The 22,788-nt window shown below is 47.4% G+C and overlaps 1 protein-coding gene across 1 annotated transcript in view; it reads right to left on the bottom strand.

Moving 5' to 3' along the window:
• The window catches only part of YTHDC2 (YTH N6-methyladenosine RNA binding protein C2), a 288,686-nt gene that overhangs the window by 16,465 nt on the left and 249,433 nt on the right, over positions 1–22,788 (bottom strand). The window contains exons 25-27 of the mRNA XM_082243691.1: positions 10,192–10,481; positions 7,571–7,745; positions 5,960–6,151 (exon numbers count right to left, since the gene is read on the bottom strand). Of these exons, the coding sequence (XP_082099817.1) occupies positions 5,960–6,151; positions 7,571–7,745; positions 10,192–10,481 (657 nt within the window). The remainder of the gene's footprint in view (positions 1–5,959; positions 6,152–7,570; positions 7,746–10,191; positions 10,482–22,788) is intronic.

The raw sequence follows: 22,788 nt of genomic DNA, 5'->3' as shown, positions 1-22,788 counted from the left end.
ACCCACACACACCTCCGGTGCTTCTCTGACCCGACCATCTATGGGCTCCCGCCGGACTAAGTTTGATACAGCCACGCTGTCCAGCCAAAATGGTGCAGCGGAGGCCCTTTCTCAGTGGGAACAGCGTAGAAGCACAGTGAGTAAAGACGCTGCCAGCAAGCTCCCTAAACCGTCCAAAAAAGCCCCCAGGGACAATACAAGGGACATGCTCTTCTACACACCCAGAAGGTGCCTTCCACCATTGGGTAGGCGGGGGTACTGCGGGGCACTACCAGTGTAGACTCCAGGCCGACCATGCGGAGGATGGGATGGATTCTTCCTCCCCTGTCATGCAAGGCCTTCCTTCTGATCAGCCCAGGGATGAAGCCAGCTCAGTCGACCCTAATACTCAACGTATCCTCGCTGACATCCTCCATGCAGTCCATAAGTGCACTGTCTCAGTGGACCTGCTGAAAGAGCAATTTGGGGGACTTAAAGAGACAGGGTCTTCAATTCGGGAAGACCTCCAGATGGTCAGGGAACGCACAACCGTTGTTGAGAGCCAGGTCAGCGACTTGGAGGATTAGTTTCCCCCCCTCCTGAGGGATGTTCAACATGTCTCCAGACTGGCAAAGGCCACCAACCTCAGGGCTGAGGACATTGAGAACCGGCTGAGGCGCAACAACGTGCGCTTCGTTGGCCTGCCGGAAAAGGTGGCGGGCAGGGAGCCTACGGCTTTTGTGGAGCAGTGGCTCCTAGATATTTTTGGGAACAACTCCTTCTCACCCCTCTACGCAGTGGATAGTGCATACGGAGTCCCCCCCCCCCCCAGACCTCAGCAACCGGGTCGCCCCCCTCGCACTATGCTGGCTCGCCTATTGAACTTCAAGGATAAAGAAGCCATACTCCGTATGGCGAGGGAGCAGCAGAATATACAATTTAATGGCGTGCGAGTTTCCTTTTACGCAGACTTCTCGGGCCGAGGTCCAGAAGAACAGGGCCTGTTTTTCATCAATAAAGCAACAGCTGCAGTGCCTTGGGGGCACCTACGCCTTGCTCTACCCAACTAAACTGCGGATTACTGCCCGGGGCCAAGCTCATTACTTTGAAACTGTGGAGGAGGCCTCCTCCTGGCTCGATCACAATGAACATCTTCTGCGTCCGGCTGGACGGGACAGAGTAGAGGAAGACTGATACCCATCATTGCTGCGTGCTTCACCCCCGGTTGGGATGTCTACTTTGGCACCTGAAGGATTCCTTTGTCCATGTTGAGGAGGACTGGAGGAGCATACTTCATTTCCCACTTTGCGGAGTTCTTGATGCCATTTGCCTCGAAATCTACGGAACTATCTCTAGTTTGTGATGACACCCCTCCGTGATCTGACAGAGGAGCCGTGTAGACGGCAGGAGAGACCTGTTCTCCGTTCATCCATCTTGCTTTTTGCCATTGGCGCTACCTATGTGTTCCATTGTTGGGCTCTGTTGAGTCTTCAGTTTGACCCCCCCGTCCCAGTTTCTTGTTTTTTCCACTACCTGCCACACAGGTACATGCGCTACCAGTCTGTCCCCGGGACTTTGACAGGCCCCTTTCCACCTTCCTGCCCTGCTAAAGTTCTAAAATGCACTCTGCGAACTGTACCATTACGACTGTTCTTATTGTATCCTGGAACATTAGGGGTATTCATGATCCCCTGAAGCGCACCATGATGTCCACATTTTTGCGCAAGCATTTGCCGGCCATATGTGCACTTCAGGAGACTACCTGGTGGGTGGATGTACCAGGTGGGTTTCCCGAGTATCCCTCTCTATGTGATGGGGGACATTAATGGCTATCTGGATCCTGTTCTAGACAAACACCCACCTGCACCAATGGCTAACTGTGCTTGTCTTACTCCCCTGTGTAAATTTGTGACCGAAGTGGGCTGGACCGACTACTGGCGCAACACGCATCCACTGGAGCGTCAGTTCTCCTGCTTTTCAAAGTCTCACCTTTTCCTGTCCAAGATTGATCACTGCCTTGTCAACCAGGTGCCTGGTGGCATCCCGAGAGCTCTTACATATTCCCCTAGACGTGTATCGGATCACTCCCTGAGGTGAAGTTGCCCTCTGATTTGCCACATACGCCCTGGAAGCTTAATGCCTTTTGGCTAAAGCGGTTGCCTAGCCCTGAGAGGTTGAGGGAACAGATTGCATCCTTCTGGAGGGATAATTCTGGTCACCGTCTCCTGGGCGCCACCTGGGAGGCGTTTAAGGCTTTTCTTAGGGGTGGGCTCATACGGGAGGTCCAAGCCTTTAAAAGCAATACAGTGGCCCAGAGGGGAGGGGTTAGCCTGCCTGGTACAGCAGCTAGAACATAAGTTTACTGCAGATCCTACTGATGACAACAAAAATAGTTGGCTGTCTGCCCAGGAGGCCCTGTCTCATATGGCCACCTCGGCTGCCGAAAGGAAATTTTTTTTTAGTAAACTGGCTTCCTACGAAGAGGGGGAACAGACTGGTCGCCTATTGGCAACCTTAGCCCATGCCCACCAAACTACCCCAGCTATTGGGGCTCTGAGAGTGCCTGATGGCCACCTCATTAATTCCCCTGACATGATTATGGACACATTGGTCTCCTACTCCTCGCTGTATTGGTCTCACCAACTTTTCTCCGAGGAGCAGATTGACGCTTATTTACACGCCATACAGTTACCCTCCCTGTTGGAGGAGTCACAGAGGTACTACAGACAGTGACCAGCTCTTTTCTCAACTCGAAAGCTCCAGGTTCAGATAGGTTACCTGTCACCTGTAGAAATTTACAGACTATTCGAGGCTGAGACCCTTCCCCATCTGCTGCATGTGTTTAACGAGGCTAGGGAACATAGCACGTTGCCGGACTATGACTAGGGCGACCATAATACTTATTCTTAAGCCAGGAAAGGATCCCCTAGACCCCGGCTCCTACCGGCCAATCTACCTTTTACAAAGCGATAATTAGATTAGATTAAAATCCTTGCCTAAGGCATTAGCCATCTGCCTCAACAAGGTCATCTCCACAATCATCCATTCCGATCAGTCTGGCTTTATGTACCAAAAATCCACGGCCATTAACTTACACCGCCTGTTTCTGAATCTCCAGTCTAGCCCTGCTATCTCTAGACGCCCATAAAGCGTTTGATAGCGTTGAATGGTCTTTTCTGTTGTGTACGATGAGACGCTTAGGATTTGGGGAGGGTTTCATCTCATGGGTACAACTCCTTTACACTAACCCGTCGGCGGTCATTAGGGAGGCAGGTAGAGTGTCTGGCAGCTTCCAACTATATAGGGGAACCCGCCAGGGGTGTCCCCTCTGCCCGCTCCTGTTTGTCCTGGCTATAAGCAATGGCAAGCCATAAGGCAAGCCATATGGCAATAAGTGTATTTTAACTTTTGCAGCCAAACTGGGATAACACCTACTTTATATAGGTTACATTTTCCGATTTGAATAGCCTAACTTTAAAAAATAAAATAAAATAAAATATTGCCACTTCCGCTTTTACTTGCTGAAAAACTTTACCTAACTTTTTACCCTTTTAGTTATAATGTTAATGAAGTGTCTTGGGAGTTATGTCTATCAAATATACCTTGTCTATACTGTGCTGGCAGATCTTCATTATCAACTGAAAACTAGGTACACGTGAAAAAAAATTGTGCACGTGATTATACGCGCACAAGTGTGTGAATAAAGCTGCAAGCATAATGTGAAAATATCACTTGAGTATATATATATATATTAGAAGAAAAAAATGCCGCACAATCTCCAATACTAAGTCTGAGTAATAACCAATATCTATAATCAGATTTTAAATGTGTTTTCTACAATCTTCAAAAATAAAAAATCAACCAAACAAAAAAGTCCATATCGTGAATGTAAAAGTCCCATATAACTTGTGATATAGATCACTCCAGAGTAAGCTCTTCAAAGTCGTGCAGGTAGAAACACCTCCACCATGGTGAATCCCTTATGGGCAAACTCTCACCCCTCTATACTGAACCCCACAACAAAGGTCAATATGCGCTTTAACACAAGATGGACTCCTTGGAGAACCTCAGCAAACCAGATAGATGGATGATTCAATGTGTCTTTTAAATGCTAAAAAACAATGAGAACTTATATAGTGCTCACTTTGTAGGCCAGACATGAGCACACATAGCTTTAAAAAATTCCCATCTGCAATCGATAGGGTGGATAGCAATGAACTGGAAGTTTGTATTGTCCACAGGGCATTGCTCCATTGCCCCTAGACCGGTCATCACAATGATGTCATCAGGAAGCCAGGCTGAGCCATCACATGTGAGAGATATATTTATGCTACACCCTCCCCTTCCACTGTGTTACCTCCCATTTAGCATAATGAGAATGGTAAGACACAGGAGCAGCACTGCTGTTATAGGAGATTTGTGACATGAAGGAAAATACTCTTTCTAGACCCAAATATTTTCCACCTGTGCCAACTGTATTGGAGATTTTTTCTTTCATAGGTATGTGCACTGTCTGTCCTAACAAAAGAGTTAAAGATCCTAATGGTAATGTACTTTTAGCCCTCGCTCACACCAGTATGACTTCAGGCACGACATACGATTTACAAATTGTACCTGAAGTAGCATCTACTTTTCTATGTTTCTATGGCAGAGTCTTAATAGATACGAGAAACCAAGTCCACTTCCCACCAAACACATACTGTATTTACAAGGGGGACTTTTAGTGTCAGATATATACTGACCATGTATGGAGGGGCCCATAATTCATACTGCCTCATAACGAGGAAAAAAAGGGAACGTTTACTCACCATACCGAACCGACAGGCACCCTCTCTTCACAATACCCTCTCCACCGGGGTGGGGGGTTGTGGACCACTCCGGACGCCTCGACTCTCTGGTTCCTGGCGTCCAAGCGAGACTTTTAACTCGCAAGCTCAGTCCCTCCAATGGGACTCCGTCGCGGCCGACCCAGCGCGGAGCTCTGGTCTGCACGCGCTCGTAGGCAGAAACCGGGGTGACCACTGGATCTCAACATCCAGCCCGTCGCCCGGCCCCGCATACTTACTTGAATGTGTCGCGGCCAACCAAGCGCAATGCAATGGTCTGCGCGCGCTCGTAGGCCGGCTGGGGTGACCACTAGTGTCGCCCAGTCCGGCGTATTTGCTTGAAGATCTCACAGGAAAAAAACACTGGAGAAAACTACCTAAAAAATATTTTTTCTAAAGAAAAAATCTTGCCAGGACCAAAAAGATCCCAGCAAGGAACTTAGGTCCTTACTCCTGACTAGACAGAAAAAAACTGATGCCTTGTAGCAGAGAGAGGGAGGATATACCCTCAGGGACTGCCCCTAAGGTGGAGCCAGAACATTTTTTCTTTCTGCCTAGTCCTGCTCCTGCGGAGACAACATAACCCAGTTCTTGTGAATCAAGAAGACTACGTCTGTCAATGAGCGACAGAGAAAGTATGATTTGAGAAGTAGTTCATGTATTACTTTTTCAGGACTTCAGCACATTTTTACTGCCATAGACTATATTGTAAGTCAAGCTGCAAATCGTACCTGTGTCTATATCAGCACTACTTGAGTCCTAAAAGAAGTTAAATATTAAGCCCTTTGCTATTTAAACTTTTGTTCCACATTCAACATCACTGAAGTCTTATTAAATCGTTACAAATCTCACAGAAGTAGTGCTGTAGTGATGAAGTCGGACTTAAAATAGCACTACTTAAATCATACCCAGTGACTGCAAGCTTAAGCGGCTTCCTATGTGGGGCGTAGAAAGAAGAGGAGGAGCAGAGAGCACTGGCAGGGGACCCAAAAGTGAAGATTCAAGGCAGTTCTGTGCAATACCATTACACAAAGCAGGTAAGAATAATCTGCTTGTTTTTTTTTTTCATAAAAGCATAGAAAACTCCAACATGTTGGCTTTGAATGGTATGAATGGATGTGCATGTGTTGTCATTTCACTATACAAATACCAACCTGAAAATGTCCAGATCCCTGAACAGAAAACACCAGATACACCGCGCTGCTCTCCCAGAATGCTCTGTTAAGCTTGCGCTCATTACTTGGGGTGGTGGACCAAATTCCCTTCTGTTGGGAGATCTCAAGATTCCTCAGATTGCTGCTCTTCATTATAAAGTAACGCACCGATAAATTTGGACGTGATGGAGACTTTGAAGACAGGAATATATTATAAAATAATAAACATTATTCTTTTGAACGTGCAATGGCTATTGACATACATCACGTCTATAACAATGGCATAAAAGCCTTCAATCAAGTTGATTTTGCAACTTTTAAAGGCTGACTGCATGTAAATGTAAAATGATCCACACTACTAGGATGGGGGGAAATTAAAGAGTGGCAAATGCTAAAAGTTGCACCACTCTTCTATAATTGGAAAGCAGGGCAGATAATGCTCCTAATCAACAAAAGAGATGCAAGCCCCTTTGGTTATTAGGAGTATCTGCTCCACATCTTATACTGTGTCTGTGACAGACATGGCAATAAGCAGTTTAGCTGAAGCTGCATGCTTCAGTTCTTCTGCCTGCCAAGTCCCCCACACAGCTGAGTGTGTGCAGGGGGGGAGCAGGAGGGTTGTTACTGCAAGCTCGGATGATGCAGTTTAATCACTGTATGAGCAGAGAGAGGGATCCAGCTCTTTTTCTTAATTAGAAGCAAACTCTGCACCAGTTTCTATTTCACTCTGAAACAGGTTTACCTGTGCATGCCACAAACACCCATTTCCTGCCTCGTTTATTGGTGCAGGAAGTTCAGATAATTCCTCTGATTGTGTCTATGATCTTTCGTTTTGTTTCATTGTCCGACTAACCCTGCAAGAATAAGAACTTCAATCATAGATTTTATTTTTTTTCAAACCAGTTTTCATTCTTGCTTTCAAATGTTAAAATTAAATTCCAGTCAAAAGCTTTTTCTAGTTCAGGCCTCATTGTACAATAAGAAACAAACAGAAAAACTCAACAAAAATGTAAAAATCAATTTTTAGTATTATTATTATTATAGTATATCTTACACACAAAAAACAAAAACAAAACAAAAAAACAAAAACCTAGCTACAGTTTCAAGTTATTAGGGCATCCCAGATATAAGGTATGCATTCTATATAGGGGTGATGTGATACATTGTTACAATGCATCATGCAGTTTTTTTTTTCTTTACTTGATACTTTTTAAATTGGCATGTCACAAAATGACACTTCATCTTTATGCACAACAGCAAGCTGTGATGCACTGCGGTGCGTTGTGTCGCGTAAAAATGCACACATGCTGCATTTTTTCACAGCACTCACCAACTAACCTGTGTAGTTTGAAAAGGGTACATAGAAAACAATTTTTTCTTGTGTCCTTATTAATTCTGATTATTGCCGTATTAAGGCACCTGGAGTGAACACGCCCTAAGAAGCCTACAGCTCGGGTGTCTTGATTTACATGGTAAGGCACATGAGGTACCTACTAAACAAAAACTGGATAAATACAACTGAAATGTCAGCAAGTACTGTCTGTTCTAGCTCTCAGAATACAGCCTGACAAAGATCTACAGATCAGCCTCTGCAATTTCTCAGCCCCTTACCTTTACAGAGACGGGTGAGGATGGACTTGTACATGGACTGCTGCAGCTAATGCTTTCAAGTAACTTTCCCAACATCTGCTCGGATTTATCTTCATGGTATTTTGGGTGTAAACCCATTTTCTCTTTATTTTTAGACTGCAGAGTTAACCCTGGAGGAGGAGACTTCACATTTGTTCTACAAAATAAAAAATAAAATGTAAAGTAAATGGCTGCAATAATCTATGAATGGGATGAAAATGATTCAAGCTGGGAGTCTGTTACCATTTGCACATCAAAGAGAATGAAAAACCTAGTTTTGCAAGGCTCTTGAGTTCAAACCTGCATTGGACAAATCATACAGTGCCTTGCGAAAGTATTCGGCCCCCTTGAACTTTGTGACCTTTTGCCACATTTCAGGCTTCAAACAAAGATATAAAACTCATTTTTTGTGAAGAAACAACAAGTGGGACACAATTATGAAGTGGAACGAAATTTATTGGAAATTTCAAACTTTGTTAAATAAAAAACTGAAAAATTGGGCATGCAAAATTATTCAGCCCCCTTAAGTTAATACTTTTTAGCGCCACCTTTTGCTGCGATTACAGCTGTAAGTCGCTAGGGGTATGTCTCTATCAGTTTTGCACATCGAGAGACTGAAATTTTTGCCCATTCCTCCTTGCAAAACAGCTGAAGCTCAGTGAGGTTGGATGGAGAGCGTTTGTGAACAGCAGTTTTCAGTTCTTTCCACAGATTCTCGATTGGATTCAGGTGTGGACTTTGACTTGGCCATTCTAACACCTGGATATGTTTATTTGTGAACCATTCCATTGTAGATTTTGCTTTACGTTTTGGATCATTGTCTTGTTGGAAGACAAATCTCCGTCCCAGTCTCAGGTCTTTTGCAGACTCCATCAGGTTTTCTTCCAGAATGGTCCTGTATTTGGCTCCATCCATCTTCCCATCAATTTTAACCATCTTCCCTGTCCCTGCTGAAGAAAAGCAGGCCCAAACCATGATGCTGCCACCACCATGTTTGACAGTGGGGATGGTGTGTTCAGGGTGATGAGCTGTGTTGCTTTTACGCCAAACATAACGTTTTGCATTGTTGCCACAAAGTTTGATTTTGGTTTCATCTGACCAGAGCACCTTCTTCCACATGTTTGGTGTCTCCCCCAGGTGGCTTGTGGCAAACTTTAAACGACACTTTTTAAGGATATCTTTAAGAAATGGCTTTCTTCATGCCATTCTTCCATAAAGGCCAGATTTGTGCAGGATACGACTGATTGTTGTCCTATGGACAGAGTCTCCCACCTCAGCTGTAGATCTCTGCAGTTCATCCAGGGTGATCATGGGCCTCTTGGCTGCATCTCTGATCAGTCTTCTCCTTGTATGAGCTGAAATTTAGAGGGACGGCCAGGTCTTTGTAGATTTGCAGTGGTCTGATACTCCTTCCATTTAAATATTATCGCTTGCACAGTGCTCCTTGGGATGTTTAAAGCTTGGGAAATCTTTTTGTATCCAAATCTGGCTTTAAACTTCTCCACAACAGTATCTCGGACCTGCCTGGTGTGTTCCTTGTTCTTCATGATGCTCTCTGCGATTTAAACGGACCTCTGAAACTATCACAGTGCAGGTGCATTTATACGGAGACTTGATTATACACAGGTGGATTCTATTTATCATCATTAGTCATTAAGGTCAAGATTGGATCATTCAGAGATCCTCACTGAACATCTGGAGAGAGTTTGCTGCACTGAAAGTAAAGGGGCTGAATAATTTTGCACGCCCAATTTTTCAGTTTTTTATTTGTTAAAAAAGTTTGAAATATCCAATAAATTTCGTTCCACTTCATGATTGTGTCCCACTTGTTGATTCTTCACAAAAAATTACAGTTTTATATCTTTATGTTTGAAGCCTGAAATGTGGCAAAAGGTTGAAAAGTTCAAGGGGGCCGAATACATTTGCAAGGCACTGTAAATACAGTGACATCAGAGACTGTTACTGAACATTAGCGATATGGGAGTTCTCCTTCCGGTTATATGTGTGTATATGTATATTTCATTATGTCCTGCTGATTTTAAGATGGTTATTCATATAAATTTCTATTTCCTATGTTTTATTGTTGTTGAGATCTATAGGGTGCCATTAAAGTACTGAAGCCTTTCTAAAAAATTAGTTTCCAGTGTTTAAGAAACACCACCTAAATAAAATTCTCTGCCAAGAAAACGTGCACAGATGCAGTAAGAGCTCATTTGCATATTTAGGTGCATTGATCTGTATAGAATAATGTAGGCTAAACGCAAGATTTCCTTTGAAAACAAGTGTTTGAGGTGAGACCTGTTCATACCATTCATGTGCTGTGGTGTGTGTTGAAAAATGCAGCATGTATGTATTTCTATGCAGCGCAACTCAACGCTTGTCAACGCACTACATGACAGAGTTGAATGAAGTGTCAATTTGTGACACTTCAATAAGATATAAAAAAAACTGAAGAAATTAACCGTGTGATGAGCAGTAACACTGCATTGCACTACCCATCACTACCTCTACACAACGTACCCCAGCACGCATATTAGCATAAGGACTATTGTGAACGAGCCATAAGACTATATTCGGATGTAGTAATAAAGCAGATATAATACCTGTCCAGTTTAGGGAGGTCATCAGAAAAATCAGTATCTGAGCTCTTCCGGCTATTACTGTTCTTCCAGGAACATGACACAGAAAGCTCTTCGGAAGATATTGGCCTTGGTCTCTGCCCAATTCCAGAGGGCTGATGTAAACCTGCAGCCTGCTCTTCGGTGCTCAGCACAGCGATCACAGTTCGTATGGTGGCCTCATCCGCTTGTGTCCATGGCTTTGAGGGTGCCCGCATTCTCTTCAGAAACAAAATGTGCCACTTCTGCCGCAGCTGTAGCAAGAGACCAGCAGCCTAGCAAATACAAGAAGTGGTGTAAAAACAAAAAGCTTTGCTATTTTTTTTAAACACGAATTCCACCTTAAGCTAGATGTACAATTGTATCTGCATTTGTTATTCTGTCTCACTATGATACTCACCAAAATGTTAGTTACACTCTCAAATATCACACTGGAAGTGTAGCTATTGCTAAAACTTATTTTTTTTTTGGGTTTGTATAGAGTAGGGTCAAAGCAGTTTTTTTTATTTGCGATGTGCGTACTACTGGGGAAATTTACCTTAAATTCCTCTCCCAGAGAGACAACAGCAAGTTAGAGAAAATCTTTCAAGATTAAGGCTCAGTTCACATCTAGGCGTTTGGGGCGTTTTTGGGGAGTTTTTCTGCTCTAGGATCAGCTCTCAAAACTCCCAACAAGACAAATCCTATTCATTTCAATGGCCCCTGTTCACATCTGAGCGTTTTGACGCTGTAAGCAAAACGCCCAACGCTCAAAAAAGTACATGAGCTTCTTTTAGGGCAGATTACAGGCGTTTTCCATTGGTATCCATTCAATCAAAAAATGCCTGCACAAAAAACGCCTGTAAATCGCTGTAAAAATCGCGGTAAAAAAAATGCGCGAAAACGCTACGCTCAGGTGTGAATGTAGCCTTAGGGAATTTCAGTCTTAAACAGTTGTTCTTGGAACAGGTGTTACCATTCGAAGACTTCCCCTTACCCCTTGTTCTAGAGACGACTCTAAAATTTTGGATCTTCCTGCACATTCTCTTGTGACCGTGGTTATCAGTACAAACACAGGAATAGATCTTCCCAGGAAAGGAGGAAAGATACAGCAATAAAAACTTGACAAGGGGTCGGACTCTTCCCATTCTATCCAATATTTAAAAACAAAAATTTGCCTTTAAATACAATGAGAAATAGTAGCATTAGTGTTTCATGATAAAAAAAAAAAAAAAAAACAACAACAGTTGCACATTTGCAAGTGTATCTCCAGGTAAAAACTTTTATTTTAAGTTTTGGATAGAGTAGGAAGGTCATAGCTGTCTTTTAAAACTAAAAACTAAAAAGTGTGCAATTGTTTTTAACATGAAATATTTAACCAATCCTACTGCTTCTCATTAAAGTATATTTGAAAGAAAAACACGTTTTTTTTTTTAGTTTGGGGTACAGTAGGAGTGGGTAAGACCCTCTGACAAGTTTTTAATGAAGCCAGTGTCCCTCCTGGGGGGATTCATCTCTCTGTGTCCTGGTGATCACTGGCACAGAGACAGAAAGTAACTTGAAATAAAAAAGGTAAGAGTTGTCACCACAGCAAGAGAGGGTAAATTATTAAATGGGAGAAAATGTCTTCGTGATAACTGCATATGATGAGATGGAACTTTCACTTACATTGGGGAGATTGTTTTCATTTTCTGTTGCATCAATAGGACAGACAGAGAGCAAAAAAACACACATAGGTGTTTTAACCCTTCTCTACTCTATTCAAAATTAAAAGAAAAAAGTTTTGAATATACAACCAATTTAAAGGATAAGTTAACCTTTCCAAACATGTTACATGTTAAATCCATATTAAAGGGATAACATGAAAAATGTCATGAACGGACAAGGCTTTGTCACTCATTCACCACGTTCGGTGAATGAAAAACTACAAATGCTGGTGCAATGCTTTAGAGGTTACAGAAACAAAAATAAATGCACATTTTTTACATGCAAAAAAACTGAATTTTTGTAAAATCTTACCGTAAAATTCCTTTCTCTGAGTCCTCCGACAGTCGCCGCCCCCTACAAGTCCTCACCAATGGGTATTGACCTTTGCTCCGTAGGAGTAGCTAGGCAACAAGAATTGTTAATACAAAAGCTTTTAGCATAGACACACCCCTAGGGGCTGTCCCCTCAGTCAATACCTCCCTGCACTAGCATTCCCAACTCAGTTTTGGTAGCATAGCAGTGAGAGTACATAAAAACCCCCAAAAGAGGGGCGGGGCCGGCGACTGTCGGAGGACTCAGAGAAAGGAATTGTACGGTAAGATTTTACAAAAATTCAGTTTTCTCTTACGTCCTCCGAGAGTCGCCGCCCCCTCCAAGTCCTCACCAATGGGACGTCCCAAAGCAGTGTAGACATGAGGGGTGGGAGACGCAACCGTAGAAAAAGGCAACGCAGTACCCACATCAGAGAAAGGAACCTTACCACAGTAAGAGAACCAACTGGGTAACATGAAAAACGTGCTCAACAGGAGCAACAACCCAGGAAAACAAGTAACCCAGGGGTAAAACACCCCAATAACCAAGGGCCCACAAAAAAACAAGGGTCCCTAAGAAACTGCCGCACTGAGAACTTTACGGCCAAAGGAGGCATCAGCCGATGCCTGAACATCCACCTTATAGAATTTTGAGAAGGTGTGAACGGACGACCAAGTCGCCGCCTTACACACCTGGGCCACAGAAGCCTGATGACGGTAAGCCCAAGACGTACTCAAAGATCTGGTAGAGTGCGCCTTCACAGGGAAAGGAGGAACCTTCCCCTTTAAGGCATAGGCTTGCTCAATGATCTGTCTGATCCATTTGGCGATGGTCGCAGCCGACGCCGCCATGCCCTTCCGAGGTCCCTCAGGAAGGACAAAGAGGGAATCCGACTTGCGAAAGGATTTAGTGGACGACAGGTAAACCCTGATCGCCCGGACAACATCCAAGGAATGTAAGGCAACCTCCTTTGGATGCTTAGGCTTTGCGCAGAGCGAAGGCAAGACAATATCTTCATTAAGGTGAAAATCCGAGATCCTTTTCGGAAGAAAGGATGGGTTAGGTCGCAGGACCACCTTATCCTTGTGAATCACCAGGTAGGGAGAGCTGCAGGACAAAGCCGCCAGCTCCGACACCCCGCGAGCCGAAGTGATCGCCACCAAAAAGGCAACCTTCTTGGACAACAGAGACAACGAGATCTCCCTGATCTTTTCAAAAGGAGCCTGTTGCAACACGGACAGAACCAAGTTCAAGTCCCACGGGGGCAAAGGTTCCCTCCTAGAAGGGGCCAAATGCCGCACCCCCTGAACAAAGGTGCTAACCAACGAATTAGACGCCACAGGGCGTTGAAAGAGAAGCCAGCGCAGAAATCTGACCCTTAATCGTGGCCAACGCCAAACGCTGGTCCACTCCAGTTTGGAGGAAAGCCAACACTCTTGACACCGAGTATGAGCGAGGGGAATACCCCCTGGACTCACACCAGGCAAAATACGCTTTCCAAGTTTTCTAGCCTTGATCAAAGTGGGAATGACCTCAGGGGAGAGACCCCTATCCTGCAGGACCTGGCTTTCAACAGCCAGGCCGTTAAAGCCAGCGACTGTAAAGCAGGATGGAATATCGGTCCTTGAGACAGAAGGTCTTCTCGAAGCGGCAGACGCCACGGGGCGTCGACTGCCAGATTTACGAGGTCTGCGTACCAAGACCGGCGAGGCCAATCCGGTGCCACCAGAATCACCGTGTGCGGTTCCGAGGCCAACCTGCGAAGGAGCCTGGACAGCAGCTGAATCGGTGGAAAGGCATACATCAGACGATACTGATGCCAGGGCGCCACTAACACGTCTGAGGCGTCTGCCCGAGGATCGCGCGTCCTTGCCACGAACCTTTCCACCTTGTTGTTCAGACGAGACGCGAACAGGTCCACATCTGGGGAACCCCACTTCTCGCACAACATCTGGAAGACATCTGGGTGAAGGGACCATTCTCCCTGGTCCAGGGTCTGGCGACTCAGATAGTCCGCCTGCCAGTTCTCCACCCCCGGAATATGAACTGCCGTTATCGCCGGGACGTGCGTCTCGGCCCAAGACAGAATGTCGGCTACTTCCCGAGCCACTCGGGCACTCCTGGTGCCCCCTTGATGGTTGACGTAGGCCACCGCGGTGGCATTGTCCGTCTGAACCCGAAAAGGACGGCCCCGAAGCCGGTCCGTCCACCGTAGAAGGCAAAGCTTTATCGCCCTCAATTCCAGAATGTTGATCGGAAGGGAGGACTCCTCCTCCGACCAAGTTCCCTGGGCGGACAAAACGCCCAGAACACCACCCCAGCCCGACAGGCTGGCATCCGTGGTGATCACCGTCCACAATAATGGACGAAAAGACTTGCCCCCCGACACCGCCGGGGACTGGAGCCACCACAGAAGATCCCTTCTGGTGCAGTGGCTCAACGAGATCCGCAGATCCAGGGATTGCGGCTGCCCGTCCCACTCGGCAAGAAGCTCCACTTGGAGACCTCGCGTGTGAAACTGGGCAAAGGGGATCGCCTCGAAGGCCGAGACCATCAACCCTAGACATCTCATGCATGTCCGGAGAGACGAGTGCCGGTTGTCCCTGAGGGACCTGACCTCGTCCTGAAGAGTCCGAAGCTCGTCTTCCGGCAGGAAAACCTTCGCTTGGACAGAGTCCAGAATCATTCCCAAGTAGGGAAGACGAACCGAAGGACGCAGAGTCGACTTCGGAATGTTTATAGTCCAACCGAACTCCTGCAGAGTCCGCATCGTGGTGGACAGGTCGGTCACCAGGCTCTGACTGGCGTTTGACCGTATCAGGATATCGTCCAGATACCCCAAGACAGCAATGCCCTGTGCTCGCAACAGGGCCAGAACCGGCGCCAGCACCTTGGTAAAAACCCGCGGAGCCGAAGCGAGACCGAAAGGCAACGCCAGGAATTGGTAATGATCCTCCGCAATGGCGAATCGAAGGTACCTCTGGTGACCCTCAAAAATGGGGATGTGCAGGTACGCATCCTTCAGATCGATGGAGGCCATGAATTCCCCCGGACTCAGGGCAGCCACCACTGAGCGCAGGGATTCCATGCGGAACTTGCGAACCCGCACAAAGCGGTTCAGAGCTTTCAAGTCTAGAATCGGATGTACCTTGCCCTCCTTTCTGGGCACAGTGAACAGATTGGAGTAAAACCCCGAAATCTGTCCCGATGAGGCACCGGAACCACCACCCCCTGGGCCCGCAGGTCCCGCACCGCCAGGTGCAGATCCTGCAAGCGCACCGGAGACAGCTGAAGATTTGAGGGAAAAAATCTGCCCGCCGGTCGAGAGAGAAATTCGATCTTGTAACCAGATCGAACGATTTCCTGAACCCAACTGTCCCGAACGCGGGTCAGCCAAGGTTGTAGGAAACAGCGCAGACGTCCCCCCACCCCAGAAACGGGTGAGGGCGCCCCTTCGGGCGGAAGTGGTATGGGAAGTTGACCCAGACTGGCCGGACTTCTGCTTCCCCGCCCACGGCTTCCTCTGGGAGCCTTGGCCTTTGAAGGGCTTGCCCTTGGATTGTGACCGAAAGGCACGAAAGGACCCCTGAGAGGGCCTAGACGAGGAATTCAGTTTACCACAGAAAGACTTATGCTTGTGGGACTGGGGCAGGAGAGTACTCTTGCCCCCCTTAACCCCTTTTATCAGAGTATCCAAAGCCTCGCCAAAAAGGCGAGATCCCACGTAGGGAAAATCCGCCAGCGTCTTGCGAGAAGATTGGTCGACCGACCAATTCTTCAGCCAAATCAGACGATGGTTCAGGATCGCCACGCTGGACAAGCGCGCAGCCAAGGGAGCTAAATTCAAGTCCGCATCGCACAGATACATAACACCCTGATGGATCTGGTCCACCATAGCCAATGTGGTAGGCGGAGCCGAATCAGCCACCAAGGTGCGCCTGAGCATCTTAGTCCAATCTGCAAAAGCCTGCGCCGCCATAATGGAAGCAAAAATAGGCTTCAGCATAGAACCAGCAACCATATAGGCATGACGGGCAAGAGACTCCATTCTCCTGTCCGTAGGGTCCCGGAAGACCGGGGTATCCTCAGAAGGCACCACAGTAGCCTTGTTCAAAATAGCCACCGCGTGATCCACCTGAGGCGCCACACACCAACGCTCATCGGTGGAGGGCGCAAACGGATAAAGCAGTTTAAACTTATTTGGCACAGTAAAGGGCTTCTTTAAATTGCGCCACTGTTCATCAACCGTATGGTGAAATTCAGCAGGACAGGGAAAAACCTGCGCTGATTTGCGAGTCCTCTGCGTTCCAAAGGAGGACACCCTAGCAGGAGGAGTAGGCTCATCCTCCAGGTGCAAGGTATCTTTGATGAAAGCAATCAGCTCATTCATCAGTGCAAGCTCTTCAGGCGAGCCAAGGGGAGAAACATCAACCCCCTCCACCTCTGCCTCCCCCTCGGACCCCAGAAGGTCCAAAGATGAGCGGGACCCTGAGAAGGGTACGCCAGCCACAGCAGCCACATCGCCCTCTGAATCAGAGGAAACGGACACCCTGGCCCTTTTTGCGGATCGTTCAGCCATCAGCATTTGCACCTGAGACACTAAGGAAGCCACTACAGCGGTCAGATCGGCCCCCTCGGGGGGGTGCAGCAGCCCCCTGGTCCCCCACCAGGGCGGGGGGAAGGGGGGAAACTTGCTATCCTGAGAATCCATGCCCCATCACAGAAAAGTAATAAAGGTACTGGCCCTTTAATACCACGGCGAGCACAGCCCACTGCACACTACTGTATGCACCGACCCCGCAGGGATAGATAACACTGAGCAAGGAATGACAGGACAAGAAGGTAAAAACCTGGAGAGAGCACAACAGACTGCTGCCACCGATCGCTGTTCCCAGAGAAAAAGTGATGCAATGCTGGCTGACTGATATAGCCTATGAAGGCTCCGGCAAAATGGCCGCTCGGCCGGGGGAGAAGGCTACAGGAAAATGGCGCCGACATGTGCTCGGACGAGCACCGCCCGCCAAAATGGCGGCGAATGGCGCCAAAACACGGCGCAGCACAGGGACAAGGCCGGTCACAGCATACAGGCAAAGAAAAAATGGCGGATCGCCGCACACACACGTCTGCACACAAAACTGCACCCAGAGCATAATTTACAGCAGAGCAGGATGGCCCCCCCTCGCAGCCCACAGGCAGTTCAGCCACACAGGGATCTGACAGGGAGCCCGCAGTTACACAGACATGGGGGGTTCTACACAGCCACAGACTGACACCCACACAGAAGGTCCCCACACAGAAGGTGCTTACCGTACCAGATGGCGTGGGGAGCCGTCTCCAGCGGCAAACCGCTATCAAGGCAGACAGGGAGTGCCGCAGCCAGGACGCCGGTGAACTGCAGCCATAGACCGCAGTATGGCGTCCAGTGAGGTAGCCACCTCACAGGCAGCATCCCTGCAGCGAACAGGGATGGGTCGTTCAATGTGCCAGGGCAAACCTAAGCTGAACGCTCGATGGCAGGCTGGGGATCCATCTGGCTCTCAGCCCTGGGATCCAGGGCGGCCAGTCCGAGACCCAGCTCCGCATGATGATTCTTCATCCGAAGATCCCTAAAACTAAAGCTGACAAAATAACAGCTAGTAAAGAAAAGAAAAAAATACTTGAAATAAAATCAAAAAAGGGTAGAAGGCTGAGACTGAGCCCCAGCACAGGAAAGCCAGCTACTCCTAAGCTAGGCAAGAAGAAAACTGAGTTGGGAATGCTGGTGCAGGGAGGTATTGACTGAGGGGACAGCCCCTAGGGGTGTGTCTATGCTAAAAGCTTTTGTATTAAACAATTCTTGTTGCCTAGCTACTCCTACGGAGCAAAGGTCAATACTCATTGGTGAGGACTTGGAGGGGGCGGCGACTGTCGGAGAACGTAAGAGAAATGGGATTTTTGACTTACCATTTCTGTGATGTTCATGGATGGACACATGCTTTTCTCTATCGTTCATTGACAGACGCAGCTCCATATTCTTCTTATCCATTGGAGTATACTGCCCCCTACAGGAGTAGGACATTAGGCAGAAAAAAAGTCTGGTTAAGCCTATGGGCAGTCCCAGGGGGTATACTCCTCCTCTCTGCTAAAGGTACTCAGTTTTGTTACAGGTAGTGTCAGAAGAATTACAACTCTACAGAGTCCATCAATGAACATCAGAGAAATGGATTTCACGGTAAGCCAAAAATTGCATTTTCTCTTTCGTTCATTGACGGACACCGCTCCTGATCTTCTTAACCACTGGGACGTCCCAAAGCAGTGTTAAACATGAGGGGAGGGAGCAGCAAAAAAATAAATTGCCAAGGCTAACTACAGCCAACCAGGTAAACAGGAGATCAACCAAAACAACTGCGCTCACCTGAAAAAAATACACCCTCAAAGAGGACCAGATGCTCTAAACGGCAGCCTGCAAAAGACCTTGCGGTCAAAAGGAACCTGGTCATTAAAGGGACGATTCATCTCACCTGGTGCGGCGTAACCTTGCCTTTGTCTCCACATCCCCAAGCAGTGCCAAACATGAAGCTTCCCAAGGCTAAACACAAGAGCCAACCAGGGAACAGGAGCTCAACAAAAAAACAACTGGAGCCCAACCTGAACAAGACACCCCCAAAGAGGGAATAGACCCTCTAAACAGCAGCCTGCACAACCTTGCGGCCAAAGGAAGCATCCGCAGATGCCAAAACATCCACTTTATAGAACTTTATGAAAGTGTGCACCGACGACCAGGAGGCCACCTTGCAAACCTGTGTCACCGACGCCTGATGACGGAAGGCCCAGGAGGCACTGAGCACCTGAGTAGAATGCACCTTTACAGGGAAAGGAGGAACCTGAACTCCTTGTCTGTCTGATCCATCTTAAAAATGGTTGCAGAGGAAGCTGACCACCCTTTCCTGGGCCCATCTGTTAGGCACAAATCTTGAATCTGACTTCCGAAAAGACACCCTAATTGCCTGAACCACATGTAAGGCATGCAAAGCAAATTCCTTCGGATCTTTTGGCCTGGGACACAGGGAAGACAGCACAATGTCTTCATTCAAATGAAAATCCAACACAACCTTTGGAAGGAATGACGGACAGGGAAGAAAAACCACCTGATCTCTGTGAACCACCAAGTAAGGTGAACGACAGGATAACGCCACCAATTCCGACACCCTGCGCGCAGAGGTGATAGCCACCTTCTGGGACAGCGTAAGCAGGGCAATCTCCCGAAGATTCTCAAAAGGAGGCTTCTGGAGGACTGAGAGCACCAAATTGAGGTCCCATGGTGGCAACGGAGTACCTAACTCCATGAAGAAAAGTATGCACCATGGAGTATGGGGCAAAGGCCGTTGAAAGAAGACTAAGTCGACACCTGACCCTTGATAATACTCAAGGCCAGTTTCTGCCCAACCCCCTGTTGAAGGAAGGTCAAGATCTGAGCTGCCGAACAAGAGCGAGGATGAACCCCAAGAGTCTCTCATCATGCAATGTACGTCTTCCACTCACGATGATAGATCTTCCAAGAAGTAGGTTTCCTAGCTTTTAACAGCGTTGGAAACACCGACTCACACAAACCTCTAACCATCAGCACCTGGCGTTCAACAGCCAAGCCGTCAAATGCAGTGACTGTAAAACAGGGTGGAAGATTGGTCCTTGGGACAGCAGATCCTCCCTGAGAGGAAGCTTCCAATTAATGTTGATGACCAGCCGCACCAGATCGGCATACCAAGCCCTGCAAGGCCAGTCCAGGGCCACTAAGATGACCGGAATCCCTTCTGCCTCGATCCTAAACAGAAGTCGTGGCAGAAGCTTGAGAGGAGGGAAGGCATAAATCAGACGATACTGACCCTATGGGGCCACCTGCGCATCTGTGGCATCCCCCCGAGGATCCCGTGACCAAGCCACAAACCTCTGCACCTTTCTGTTGAGCCGGGAAGCCAACAGATCCACCTTGGGGATGACCCACCGGAGAAACAACTGATGAAACACCTCTGGATGACGGGACTACTCCCCTTGGCCCAACGCCTGCCGAATGAGGTGATCCGCCTGCAAATTTTTCCATGAGTATGGCGGAGAGAGCTGGAACGAACCGTTCTTCCCACTTTAGAATGCCGGCTACCTCCAGAGCCACCAGGACACTTCTTGTGCCTCCCTGGTGACTGACATAAGCCACGGTAGTGGCATTGTCCGATTGAATACGCACTGGACAGCCCTTAAGACAATCCGTCCAATGTTCCAGGCACAGTCTTATCGCTCCGAGTTCCAAGACCTAGATCAGTAAGTCTGGACTCTTCCAGTGTCCAGATCTCCGGAGCAGAATATTTGCCGAGGATGCCTCCCCAACTAGACAGGCTGGAATCCGTGGTGACCAATGTCCAATACAAGGGGAGGAAGGACTTTCCCAGCCAAAGGGACAAAGAACGAGCCACGATATCAGCGACTCTTTTGTTCCCCGGCTCAGCCATGTCTGATTGTCTAGAAACTGCAGATTCTTGTCCCAATTGGCCAGAATCTCCCTTGCAGGGACATCGTATGGAACTGTGCAAATGGAACCGCCTCAAAAGTAGACACCATAAGGCCAAGAAACCACATGCAAGTTCGGAGGGATTACCATCTGCCAGACAGCAGGAGACGAATTGCACTCTGTAGATTCTGGAGTTTGTCCAGAGGAAGGAGCACTCTAGATAAGGCCGAGTCCAGAGTCAGACCCAGATTGTCCAGCTTTGTGGACGGAACCAGAGCAGAGCAGACTTCTGAAAATTCTGAATTAAGTCAAACTCCCTGAAGCTTGTGTGGCGATTTCCAGGTTTTCCACCAGAGCAGTAGGAGACTCCGCTCGCAAAAGGATGACGTCCAAGTTGCTCAGTACCGTGCCCCCCTATTAGCATAAAAATGCTGGCACCGGGGCCAACCTTTCAGGAAGACCCGAGGAGCAGAGGTGAGGCCAAAAGGTAATGCCACAAACTAATAATGCTCCTCTCCCACGGCAAAGCGGAGGAAGTGCTGGAGACCGACACATATTGGAATGTGAAGGTAAGCGTCCTTGATGTATAACCCACACACCCTAGTCCAGCAAACCAGTTTCGTTGCAATCAGTGAAAAAAGATACAAAAAACCATCCCCATATCAGAGAGGCGGGTGCTGCGTCTGTTAAATGGACTTCAGAGAAAAGGATTTTACGGTAAGTTCTTAAAAAAAAATCCAGTTTTCTCTATCGCCAATTGACAGATGCAGCTCTCATACTTATCCATTGGGACGTCCCAAAGCAGTGTAGGCATGAGGGTGGGGAGAATGCAACCAGATAGTAACGTAAACTCCAAAGGCTAAACGTAGCCAACTGGGTAACGAAGCTCAACCAGGAACTACAGGAGCTCACCCATGAAATAAATGATTCTCTTATGAAACAGCAGCTTGCAAAACCTTGCAGCCAAAGGAGGTATCCGAAGATGGCAACAAATCTACTTTGTAAAAGTGTGCACAGACGACCAAGTCGCTGCTTTACAAAGTTGCACTACTGAGGCCTGATGGCGAAAACCCCAAGAGGCACTCAGCGCTCTAGTAAAATAAGCCTTCACAGTAAGGGGGAACCTGACCCTTGAGTGAATAAGCCTGAACAACCGTCTGCCTGATTTATCTGGATATGGTCGTAGCAGACACAGCCAAACCTTTGAGGTCCTTCAGTAAGCACAAAAAGAGTCAGATTTCCTAAAAGACTCAGTTACAGTCAAACCCTTATCGCCCGAACCACATACAGAAAGTGCAAGGCAATTTCCTTGGGATGCTTAGGCTTAGGACATAGGGAAGGCAACACAATGTCTTCGTTGAGATGAAAATCCGACACCACCTTAGGGAGGAAAGACGGATTAGGTCGGAGTTCCACTTTATCTTTGTGGACCACCAAATATGGCGAACGACAGGACAGCGCCGCCAACTCAGACACTCTGCGAGCAGAAATTAAAGACCACCAGAAAAGCAACCTTCTGCGACAAAAAATAAAAAAAGCAGAGAAATCTCCTTAATATTCTCAAAAGGAGGCTTTTGAAGAACAGACAAAACTAGATTGAGATCCCACTGAGGCAACGGGGATCTCCTCGGAGGAGCCAAATGACGCACCCCCTGAATAAAAGTGTGAATCAAACTATTAGTAGCCAACAGACGGAAGTAAATAGCCAAGACCGACACTTGGACCTGGAGATCGCCCAAAGGCAACCGCTGCTCAACCCCTTTCTGTAAAAAGGCCAAAACCCTAGCTATGGAAAACAAGCAAGTGTGCAGCTGCAGCGATTCACACCATGAAATGTACGATTACCACGTATAATGATAGATCTTCCTGGATGTCGATTTCCTGGCCTTGAAAAGTGTAGGAATCACCGAGTCAGAAGACCTTTATCCCTCAACACCTTGCTTTCAACAGGCACGCCGTTAAAGCAAGCGACCGTAAAGCAGGATGAAAGATCGGTCCCTGGGACAGCAGATACTCCCGCAGAGGAAGTCTCCATGAAGGATCGACAACGATATTTACTAGGTCTGCGTAGCAAGACCGCTGAGGTCAGTCTGGGGCCATCAGAA

This window comes from Pelophylax lessonae, assembly GCF_965119305.1.
Source record: "Pelophylax lessonae genome assembly, chromosome: 1".
NCBI classification, from domain to species: Eukaryota; Metazoa; Chordata; class Amphibia; order Anura; family Ranidae; genus Pelophylax; species Pelophylax lessonae.
The sequence above is the reverse complement of the archived record's forward strand: the minus strand, read 5'-3'. Positions and strand labels throughout refer to the sequence as shown.